Genomic DNA, 12084 nt, shown 5'->3' with positions numbered 1-12084 from the left:
ACTGTGACGCATGCTGTGAGATCAGGCTGCAGCTCTCATTCCATCAATTATTCAACCTGCCGGCCCACGTACACCAACTACAGAGCAAAATATCACCAAAACAAAACATTTAAAAATCTTCGAGATACAAATATGCACAGTCTGAAAATAATATGTACGGTAGCTAGAGTTTTTCTTCAGTGAGTTCAATTACATGATAAGGCTGACTGTTCAAGGTCATATGATCCCAGACTCCACAAGCTCATAAAATTGTTGTTGTCTTTAAAGATTAATGCCATTTTCTTTTTTTAGATTGAAGTGCTATTTTAATAATAAAAAAAAGTTTATTAGGTAGCTATAATAGCTACATCTATCTGTCAATAAGAGCTAATAGCTCTGTAATAGCACTGTCATGTGACCACCATGACTTGTTGAAACAGACAACAATGTAACTGTTTTGACCTTTAAAATGCTACTTACTACAGGATTATGTCTATGAGTGCAAATACCACTATCATTGTAAATTCCCAGTTATTGAAACTTGAACTTGAAAATATCACAGTCACATTCGTTATTTAAAAGCTCAACAGTTAGTTTATTCATGAATTTTTTCCCCTTTTTTATTTTCATTTAATTAATTTATTTTAACAGTCTTTTTAAACCCTGCTATGTGCAATTTAAACAAGACTATTAGTTTAATTTACTATATGTACTACGTCTTAATGGTCAGTAACAATGGTCAGTTTAACATTGGGCCAGTAACATTCATTTCTAAGACAGTTTTTTTTTTTTTTTTAACAAAGCATTTTTAAAAAGGAGGTACTTGACAGTAGCTGAACCACTCTAACCAGGAGCAGAATTCATTACTGGTGGAGCTGGAGGCTGTTGATAAAGACAGTTTGCAGTTCGTTGATGTCGTCAGTTGCTTCTATGGGAATACTGGCTCTACCTGGAGAGCTGGAGAACCTGAAGTCATTACTTGGCTCAAGGCAGGGCAAGCTCATGTTTTCATAATAGGACTCTACCCCTCCTCCGCTGAGTGCACACGCCCCCTGCACTCGCTCATATCCGTCCTGGTAGTGGAGCAGGGGGGACAGGCGGTTGTAGTCTAGGACCTGGTGGGGGCTGCAGTGTAGATGGGCATGGTGGTCTGGCCCGGGGCTGTGGCAGGGGCTCACTGAGGGGCTATGGGGCATTGGGCATGTCTGGAGGCAGCTGTTTCTGCGCATGGCCCTGTGTAGATCCAGCCGTGCGATGAGAGGTTTGCCAATGTTGACACTCTTGGTCCAGTAGACAGGGTCATCCTCCATTGTGTTAAAGGCACCCTGAAGACACACTGTAAACACTAGCTCCTCCTGTTGGTTTAGAAAGAATCATTTGTTTTAGAGATGCATGATTTTGCAGGAAAACATATCTGTGATTGGGATTCGATTTGTGATCGATGATTTGTTAAAAGTTTTCAGTTCACAGCGCACATTTTTAACACACATTTAAGAGAACTATTAACTACATAAATACAAGTAGCCCATACATTTAAGCTATTTAGTTTTAATTTATAACATATATAAATCATTATTTTATATTTTGTCCATTGTAAACTGCAATAGTGATCTCTAAAGGCTTAATAATAGAAATTGGACTATTAACTATAAAGGAACAGAGGAGCTCGTTCTCCAACAGGCTCCTACAGCTCCGCTCAAACAGTGAGAGATACAGGACTACATTCATACCATACTCCCTACAACTGTACAACAACTCACTCTTATGTAACAGATAATACTCCCTACAACTGTACAACAACTCACTCTTATGTAACAGATAATACTCCCTACAACTGTACAACTCACTCCTATATAACAGATAATCCTGTCAATTACCATATCATTGTTGCACTGTCTTCCTATGACCTTTTGTACAAAGCTATGATTTTACATTTTATTATTTATTTTTCTATTTTATTTTGTCTTTTGTCTTTTTATTTACACTTATATAATTATGTCTTATTTCACACCTGTCTCTTGCTATCTTTTTGCTACTTATTTAGGATTTATTATTACCATTTATATTTTTTATTACTCTTTGTTATCATATTATATGGTGATGTGTGAGCCACTGTGTTCAAATAATTTCTCTTGTGGATCATTAAAGTTTGTCTAAGTCTATTGCCTTCCTGTTTAAAAATGGAGAACTAACAAGCCCCCGTCTCTTCAAAGTAGCATTTCACCATAGCAAGCAGGAGATTATTTATGTGTGTTTATTGTTTAAAATTGCTATGTATCTTTTTTAAACCCTACATGTAAGATCTGGAGTCTGACCTTTTTGAACAATCATAAAATGTAATAATCATAATAGTCTTATAATCATAATAATAATAATAGGCAGTAGGAATTTTCTGAACACTCAAGACCAAAGTTGAAGACTAGAAGGAGGCAAACATGAATTAAACAAGCTACATCTTTGAGAAAGCTGATGATGAGTAAACAGCATAACAACAGGGTTATAAGGTCATAAGTGTTTATAGAGGTCTAAACTTTTTTCTCATGGAAAGTTCTGAAGATGGCTTGCAGCTAGCAGCCAAAACATGTTAACAGGGTAAATACACCTACTACTGTACTGTCTTTAATTATTTTTGGCTTGCTTTTGCAGTTTATTTTTCCAGTTTATAAATGCAGCCTTTTGGTTTGACTACTGCACCATTTCAGGTACATTCCATAGTGGTGATTTGTCCCTAATTTGTTTGTGGTTTATCTATTTGCTTAATGGTGTTGTTGAGTAGTACCTTAAGCTTCTGCAGGGAGCTGATCCTTGTGTACAGACAATGCTGAGGAAGACTGCTAGACAGGAGGTAGATGCCCGTTTCCTCTGGGGTCTCTCGGTTCATTTCTTTAGGATCCACATCGAGGTCCTAGCAAAGCAGGATAGTTATTTTGCTGGAAAACACATGAATTTTAATCTTATAGTAAGTCTTTATTAATATTGCCAACATAGTATAGAGATCTATAGACTCACTATTGAAAAATCTGTGACGTGGGCCTGGCAGAAAGACATGTCTTCTGGTTTCTTGACAATGTGAGTGTAAATAACAAGTACATTGGAAAATTCTGCTGCAAAACCTAACTTAATCTGAGCTCCACAGTCAAAATCCAGACACATGCTCTCAGGAAGCTCTGAAACAAATATAAACAAGCAATTTTATTCAAAATTCATAATATTGTAATTTTTTTTTTTTTTTTGAGAATCACAAAATTCAGAATGTATATTGTCAAAATAAATAAATTTTATCTTATTTTTTTTAATTCAGACAAAAATATTCAGTCCAAAGTTAAACAAAAATTTTGTCAATATAATGATAATACTTTCCATTTATATAGCGCTTTTCAAGACACCCACAAAACGCTTCACTATAACACACAGAACACAGTCGTGCACACACACACACACACGCACACGCACAAACACACACGCGCGCGCACACACACACGCACAGGTACATGCACACACATACACACACACGCACACATACATGGGAGTGATTGGAATTAAAGGCCAGTTTAAATAGAAATGTTTAGAGAAGTGATTTGAGAAGTAATTTGAATGATCAGTGGTTTCAGCAGTTTATTCATATATATATATATATATATATATATATATATATATATATATATATATATATATATATATATATATATATATATATATATATATCCCACCCCTTCACGTAGTTAATATATCAGATGTATGTTTCCATTCTAAAGTGAATATTGTTTCAAGGCCATAAAGCCAATAAGAAAAACATTGTCCTTGCTTTGCTACAGCACATTCCTCAGTATCTTTAGTTGGTAAGAAAATGTTTAGTTTAGACTATACAGCGTCTAGTATGAACCATCTGTAGATTAACGTTTATCAGCAGACCAGAGTGAACTGACCGTGAGCTTTGGCCCAGTGTTGGCTGTGGTGATGGAGATCTGCCCTCTCCTCAGGCAGGATGGGGTCAGTCAGGGCCCTCCTCTCAGACAAACTACTGCGGATCTCCAGAGCCTGCTTCCCCTTTGTGGCATCAAACTGACCCATATCTGGACACAAGGACACGTACAAAACACACAATATGGGGAGGTGTCTTACAGGAACAGACAGAGCAGTTTTACAGGCTTTAAAAACAGGAATGATAAACAGGCTCTGGGTATACATTATGTTCATACTATATACGATTTTACAAGCTCAGGCCTGTATTGTTTTAATATTTTTTTTACATTTTACAAAAATTCAGAAGACATCAAATATCTGTAGTAAGACATATGGAATTATGCAGAATTTTTTCTTTAAAATATAATTCCATTGCTTGCTTGCTTCATATAATTGATGTCTTCTGTATGTACATAAAATGTAGAACGCAATAAAAAAACAAACAAACAAAACAAATGGGATGGTGTGTCCAAACTTTTTACTAGTAGTGTATACAGGGCTTTTCTATGCTCAAGGCAATGAAAGTGGTTTACATAAAAAAAAAAAAAAAAACACTCATCCATTCACACACATTCATACACCAACAGACACCAACCTACGGATCTACGACTCTACCAACTGAGCTACTGTCGCTCCAAACTTTGAAATAATTAATTAATCTTTATAGTAATGCATATTTATATGTTTATAGTTTATAAATAAATATATCAAAAGCAGTTGCCACATAGTTTGCTTTATGTCCAAAAGGGAGTAGGAGGAAGTAATCACTTGTTTAACCACACTCCTTTCATTATGTTTTTGTCATTTAAAAAAAGGGGAAAAAAACCCAAAACAATAACCATTAATCCAATCTATGCAGTACTTTGAAAGAATATTTTAATGCACCTTTAAATGCATGTGGACACTGTTTTGAGTTTTCTTTCATGTTGTTGCATAATTTGACACCACAGAGATACAGCGACGGATACAATTTTTGTTCACAAGCAATTCTTCCCAATCCCAACATAATTCAGGTCGAGAACAAAACTGGCCCTTGTGCAGATATAATTCATGACCACTGCAATAATACACTATAATAATAATAATAATAATAATAATGATAATAATAATAATAATAATAATAATAATAATAATAATAATAATAATAATAATAATAAGTTTTTACTATTTTTACCTTCAGCAACTCGGTCCAACACCACAGTGATCTTCTCATCATCAAGAAGCCGCTTCTTTAAGAACTTCACAAACACTCCATTGATCAGTCCAGCTGAGCTCAACTCAAATGCCTCTGCATCCTGACAACTGTTTAAAACACCAACCAAGTATTTTATAATACAATTCAAAATAAAGATGTTATTAAATATAAAAATAGAGTGATTTACGTGGCATATCCAAACACAATGTTAGCTGTGACTCTCAGTACTATGTTTGGAGTGCTGTCATCGTGAAAATTCCTGACAAAATAAATATGAAAAAAAACATTGATATTACAGTATATGTGTAGTTTTTATGCAGCTATTAATTTACCCACCTCTTCCTGCACATGTCCAACAGAAACACATTCAGGCCAGTCTCTTTCTCCTGCATCAGTTTCAGAATACTTTGCACACAGAGGCAGTTTGCTGAATGGTAGGGGTTAGGTGCATCAACGGGAACCATGAAGCTGTTGCCATAGTTCTCATAACCATGACCAGCATAGTACAGCAGACCTTAAATCATAAAATAAAAGACCGCTGAATGAGCATAATTTTTAGCGTGTTAAAGTCAGCTTTCCAATCTAATCATTACTTCTTTTGGTGGAATAATAACGGTGATAAATATTTATCGTACATTTGAAAAAAGTTGGAAAAAATTAGAGATAATAGCGCTGTCATCACAATTTTCTGTCACTTTAAACATTCAATTTAGAAAATAAATTAGTTGTTATTTGCTTTTATATGTCAAATGATAACTCTTGTATCAATTAGACAAGCTTGGGCCCTTGCTTACTGCTTGATAAAACTGTAACTGGAATTACTTCTACCTATACCATATTTGCTTCCCATGTCCAACCAGAAAGTATAACTATAAACTCCATCAAAACTGTCAAACCATCCAAGATTTTTTGTCGTCGTGACTATAAGTATGTTAACTCTGTTTTAGTGAAAAGAGTAGTCTACCTCATATGTCAGATGCAGTTTAAAACCTACCATAGACCCCCTTATGAAGCAGAAGCAGGAACTCATCCACAGCGTTTCTCATTTCGGACTCGGTGAGGTCCAAAAGAGAAACCACCTTAAAGTTGAGCTGCCGGAGAAGGTTTGTAAGGTCATACACATCCACCATGGGAGCCTTGAGCTGCGGGTGATTCTGATAGGAAAGGTTTCCAATCAGCAGTGCCACTTTGTCAGTCGCTGGGGTAGAGAGATAATTAAAGATTTAATTATTCTATGTCTAAAATCACATTTTAAAAATAATAACTTAGTTATTATGACATTAGCCAGTGACATTAGAGTTACTTTATTTGAACACTTTAAACAATGTATGAAAGCTCAACATATAGTCATACTTGTCAGACATTCAATTTTTTTTTCTTTTTTTGTGATTCTAGAGACATTCAAAAGATTAAAGTCTCTTGTCAAGAGAGTTGTGGTATGGTTTACTTACAGGAAGAAAACAACATTTTGTGTTAGCCTGTGTATGTTTTAAATGCCATCTACTGTACATATCTACATTGTGAGAACTTACCATACAGCTGTTCAGGGACAGTATTTAGAAACAATCCACTGGAACCTAAAATGCCCCACAATGAAAAAGTTAAAATGTTAAGTGTAAAGCCATAAAATCAAATAATAATTACACATCTTACCTGCTTCGATTGCAAACATGTCATCTGAAAAGTAGAAATACATTTCACAATTTTATACAAAAAAAGTTAAAGGTACATTGTGTAACTTTATGGTGAAGGGTCCGCCACTTGCTTGTCATCATAGAAATGTTCAAGAGTATGTCCAACATTATGGCATTAAACTCATTTATTTCCATGGAGACCAGTCCACAATGCTTCTAGGCCAAGCATTGTCAGATCTATGGAGAGGTGAGCTCAGTCACTGTAGGAATGAGCTCACCTCTCCACATTTTTCTATTTTGGAACAATAAAACACCTGTAATTGAATAAATGCATAGATGAGTTTGATGCCATACTGTGAAACCTTTCAAGCAAAGCAATAATATCTTTTTCGGACCCCCTATCAGAAAAGTTACACAGTGCACTTTTAATTTTCAATAAAATTAATTTATTAGTCAAATTTATAGTTGTTAGTGTGTTGATTCACCCTCGACCCGCATGCAGCTAAATCTGTGAAAGATGCACCAACATGTACGTACACCAGTTATTTTGTACCATTCTACCATAGACATGCACTAAAGACTACACAGTCAAAAGTAATATCTAGATATGTTAAAATTACTTCAATTAAAAATTAAATTTGTTTTGATTTGTCAGGTAAAAATATCAGATAAATAAAATGCTTATTTTTGTACATTTTAATTTAATCAACATTTTTATACATGACAGAAATCTTTATTGTATTGACTGATTGATTCTGAAGTCTGTCATTTTAACTTTAAGATATTACTTTTTGTGAACTATTCTGCTATACCTTCAGAGCACTCCATTGCTGAAATCTGGACTGATATCCTGGGTGCTTTCATCAGAAACAGTGAAAATGTGAAGTATTTGTCCAGTCTAAAAACACTGGTTATGTGTAAAACTTATAAATAACTTACAAATGACTACATCAGCTTCAGAGGTCCACAATGATTCTTTGCCACTGGTTATCTCACAGATGTATTTGCCATGGTGCTCTGGTGTGGCGTGAGAAATCTATAAACGGAGAAACGACATTGTATCTAAATCATATTTTGTTGAGGATATCATATGTTGCTAGATTTACTTACAAACAAAATCCTGTTTTGTATTTATTTGCATTTGAAGGCTTAATAGATTGCGTTTGTGTATGGTTGAATCTGTATCTTGTAATTTCATATGGATAGGGATCTACATAACTCAAGGCATTTAAAGAGAGGGTATTATGAGAAATAAACTTTTTGAGCTTTCTACCATGTTATAGCATTGTTATATATATGTTATAGCATTGTTATATATAGCTATACAGATATATAATTATGTAAAACAAAAATAACAAAATATTTTAAAATATATTTTATATTCAAATCCTCAAAGTTAAGAGACAAAGAGTTATTTAAGTTATATTTTCATTACTACACAATTCCATTTATCTTGCTTCTTATATTTGATGTCTTCCATATGTATCTAAAATGTAGAACATAGCAACAAAAACTAAACAAACATTGAATGAGATGGTGTGTCCAGACTTTTGACTTTTCGGCTTGCTGCGATGCTTCAACCAATCAGACCCAAATAGTCTTCATGACGTACCACATTCTCCGATTGCTTTCAGTGTGAGCCGTTACACATTGATAATGTGCAGAACTCAATTCAGAATGCTACACGTATCAATCTGGCGTGAGCCAGGTTAGTGTCATCACAGTAATTATAGAAAATTCCACCACAGAAATACATGTAGAGAGCCCTAAGTGTGATGTCACTGCAAAGTATCAAAACAACTACTCACCACAAGTTTTCTTTTATTGGCATTGGGGATTGGCATTCTGTTTCTATACCACTGATAGTGAGGGATCGGTCTTCCCACTGCACCACATTCAAGTTGTAAAGTTTCTCCAATGTGTAGCTGCTGTGGCTGAGGCTGGATCACCACTTTGGTCCTGCCCTCCACAGAACTCAAACTATGCCCTGGTCATCAGAAAATCACTGTTAAAGGTCCTATATTGAATTGACTCTAGCTATAAGCCCTGTTATAATTACCTCCTCAAAAACATACCTACAGTTACATTTTGTTTCATTTACACATTTGAGCAGCTCTGTCTACATCTCCAAAGATCAAAATGCTCTGTTCTACCTTGCGATGTCATGTAGTAGTAGTTTTACTAAATTAACAGTTTCCTTTTACCTTTTGGTTAGTAGAGATTGACCATTCCAGGGCTGAAATCATCCAAATAATTCTAGTGCAGTAGTATGGAATTTAAAAATACAGTGAAGCACATTATGTGCATTCACATGTATTACCACAGGACATCACAAGGTGGAACACAGTGTTTTCAGTTTGACACATAAATATGGAAGGTTTGTGTTAAGCACGTGTGATGAAAACAAAACAACTCTTGGTATGTTTTTGATGAAAAGTACTTATTCAGGTCACAGCATAGTCGTAAACTAAAAATAATTATTTTAGAAGCAAACCAACTTGTATGTGCTTTTTTAAAATCTTGCTTTCTGTGTCATTTAGAAAGTTTTATTTCATTAAGCTGATTACATGCTAGAGGAATGTTAATCTATTAGACACTGAATAAAATGGATTAAGGATTTCAGTTGTTCATTCATAGTGTTAGTAATTGTGTATAATCGTAAAATTATAAGGTTTCTGGTAATATAACACAATTATAAGGTTTCTTCAATCTTCAGCAATCTTAAAACTACACTTGAGCTTCTGCCAGCCATATTATTGAATTAGTAAATATTAAATAGTAAAGTAATAAAGATAAGGCTTACTGTAAACTGATGCAAAATTCAAGACGTCCACTTGTGCCCACTGGCTAAACTCAAAAGCCTCTCCACTGTTGGCTCTGCAAATGTAAAATCCTGCATCTTCTATTTGAACAGGACTAATGATCAGGTCAGGAGATGAGCCGCTGGGGACCTGTTGTTAGAAAAAAACACAGAAAATACATTGTTCATTGTTAGTAGAAGTAAATAGACAGCCTAATAAAAATCAGGCAAGGGTTTCAGTGGCACATGTTTTTGAAAGCTTAGAAATAGTTCATAACACGTTCCCAATTTTTACTTAAGATATTTAACTATAGATTAGGACACAACATCTGCAATCAGACAGTTAAACAACTGTTTACTGTTGACTGTACCACAGAATTCTGACCTGTCCTCCAGCTCCATTTTAAAATATAGACATTTTAGTATACTGTGATGTCAAATGAACACAACTTATTTCTAAAATTCTGTAAATGTGCATCTTAAATGTACGGGTGTATGCATCTAATTAAACTTTTTTTTCAAATGAATATTGAATATGTTTGCTAAAGAAAATGATAAATGTAATAATGTAATGACTCACCTCATCTTTTGATTTAAACCACTGATACTCCACAGGACCATTGGCTACAGCCTGACAGCTGAGACGCAGATTGTGCCCAGACACAAGAGCCACTGACTGGGGCTGAATGAGAATCTGTACAGCTGAACAAAAACATGATTTACTTTTAGTTTGTTTATTTATTCAACCATTTTATACATTTCAAACATACAAACAAAAAAAACTATAATACACTGGAAAAGTACATGACATTAAAGGGCTTAAAGGGCCCATATTACACTGTTTTCTGATCTCTGTTATAATATTGTTTCCTCATCAAAAACATACCTGGAATTGTGTTTTGTTTAACACATAAAGCCTGCATATTTAGTAGTTTATTTAGTATATAGAATAATTTGGATTTCAGCCCTGGAATGACCAATCTCTCCTGAACAAAAGGTAAAAGGTAGTTGTTTACTTGAAAAATATCACCAATTGACATCAGAAGAGCATTTTGAGCTTTGGAGATGTAGACAGAGTAGTAATAATAAAAGGTTACTCAAACGTGTGGATGCAACAAAACACAACTTCAAGTATGTTTTTCACGTGGTAACAACATTTTAAAAAGGCTTAAAGCTCACAAGAGTCAATTTTGTAAAATATACGAGCTTGGGATGGTCTTAGGACCATGGGATGTTCTTGTACCTGGAGGTTTGAGGCAGTCCAAAGCCTGAGTGTTGCCCAGGGTTTGAAGGTACTCGTTCAGGTGAGCAACAGTACATCCTCTCTCTCCCAGAAGCCTCAGCAGCATGTGGCTAGGACTACCCTCTACCTGCAACACCTTCAGAGAGCACATCTCCATTTCATCTGAGCTAAAAGAGTGATACACAACCATTAGTATAACCATGAATGAAGAAAGAGTTGTAAAATTAGTGTTGGGAAGTATTTTTAAGAGGATGGAGATCACGTTAGACTAAAAGAGGTAGGCTAATGGTACTCCTACTCAAAATCCATCAAAATAAAGACTATGAAACAAACATCAAAAGCCACTCACCTGACTTTAAACCGCCTGTCATTGCCAACAATCTCTCCAAGTTTTCGCCATCCTCTGTTATTATCAGATTTGTCCAACACTTCGCAAAGTTTCTTCAAAATGGGTTCCCTCAACAGGCTAATCTTCGTGGAGCGGTCTAAAGCATCCGCCATGGCAACTTTTAGATTAACTTTTTAAACCATTTGTTGTGCTTTTTAAGATGGTTTAGGACGTTAATCCGCGTAAATAAAAAAGAAAATATGCCTACTTCCTGGAAGAAAAGATAAAAGTGATACGAAACACACCCACTATTGCGCTCTTGGTTTTGGTTTTCCCCCACACGTAGCTGCACCCAAGATCGTGTAGGTAAGCAGATGCACCAGCTGCGCCCGTGGTTGCGCCAGGTAAAATCATGGAAGTATTTCAAATTTGGTGTTGAAAAGGAAGAACATGCTGTTCCATAGGGTGGAGCATGGAGGGAAGGACTCGAGAAATGTAAAATTATAAGTAATAAATGCAATGCAGCAACACCATCTATCGTTACGCACAGAGAGATTGGAACAGGCTATATGTGCCTCCATTACAACCTTGAATGCCAAAAGTTTTGGTTTCTTTGGAAAACAATAATATTATCATTTAAATCTCACTTTTTTATAATATATGTGTAGCCTCAAAAAAAGTGTTACATTGTCTAAATAGTTGGGACGCGGGAGGAGAACATGGACGGAACAGGAGCCGAAGACAGAAGCCAAATGATAGGTGGTGCTCATCCTATTCTGATATCAAACTTTGGTCTTTCAAACATTTCTGTAGGAATTATATTACCCCTTTAATTCAGATAATTAGGCCAAAATAGCTACATTTAGGCAACAAAACAATTCAACACTACGTGCGCAGTGATGGCGTGCGTAATTTGGCTTATAAATGGCAACTTTCGACAAA

General features: G+C 35.3%; 1 protein-coding gene across 2 annotated transcripts; it reads right to left on the bottom strand.

Moving 5' to 3' along the window:
• Positions 1-33: 33 nt before the first annotated feature.
• On the bottom strand, positions 34-11858 carry malt1 (MALT paracaspase 1). 2 transcript variants are annotated; one of them, XM_020938520.2, is made up of 17 exons: positions 11164-11858; positions 10815-10981; positions 10152-10273; positions 9575-9722; positions 8580-8758; positions 7711-7807; positions 7584-7628; positions 6791-6814; positions 6670-6714; positions 6132-6335; positions 5474-5651; positions 5325-5396; positions 5117-5244; positions 3906-4052; positions 2989-3146; positions 2759-2884; positions 34-1334 (listed from the first exon to the last, which is right to left on the bottom strand). In XM_020938520.2, exons 1-17 carry the CDS (start codon positions 11313-11315, stop codon positions 843-845), a joined length of 2484 nt encoding a protein of 827 aa, XP_020794179.1. In that variant the 5' UTR covers positions 11316-11858; the 3' UTR covers positions 34-842. The 2 variants fall into 2 exon arrangements, with proteins under 2 accessions (XP_020794179.1, XP_020794254.1); XM_020938595.2 differs by lacking the exon at positions 7584-7628 and having other exon boundaries at positions 35-1334.
• Positions 11859-12084: the final 226 nt, after the last annotated feature.

This window comes from Boleophthalmus pectinirostris, unplaced genomic scaffold (assembly GCF_026225935.1).
Source record: "Boleophthalmus pectinirostris isolate CB_2022bp ecotype Guang Dong unplaced genomic scaffold, ASM2622593v1 HiC_scaffold_4, whole genome shotgun sequence".
NCBI lineage: Eukaryota > Metazoa > Chordata > Actinopteri > Gobiiformes > Gobiidae > Boleophthalmus > Boleophthalmus pectinirostris.
Note: the sequence above shows the minus strand (reverse complement) of the source record. Positions and strands in the feature narration are given on the sequence as shown.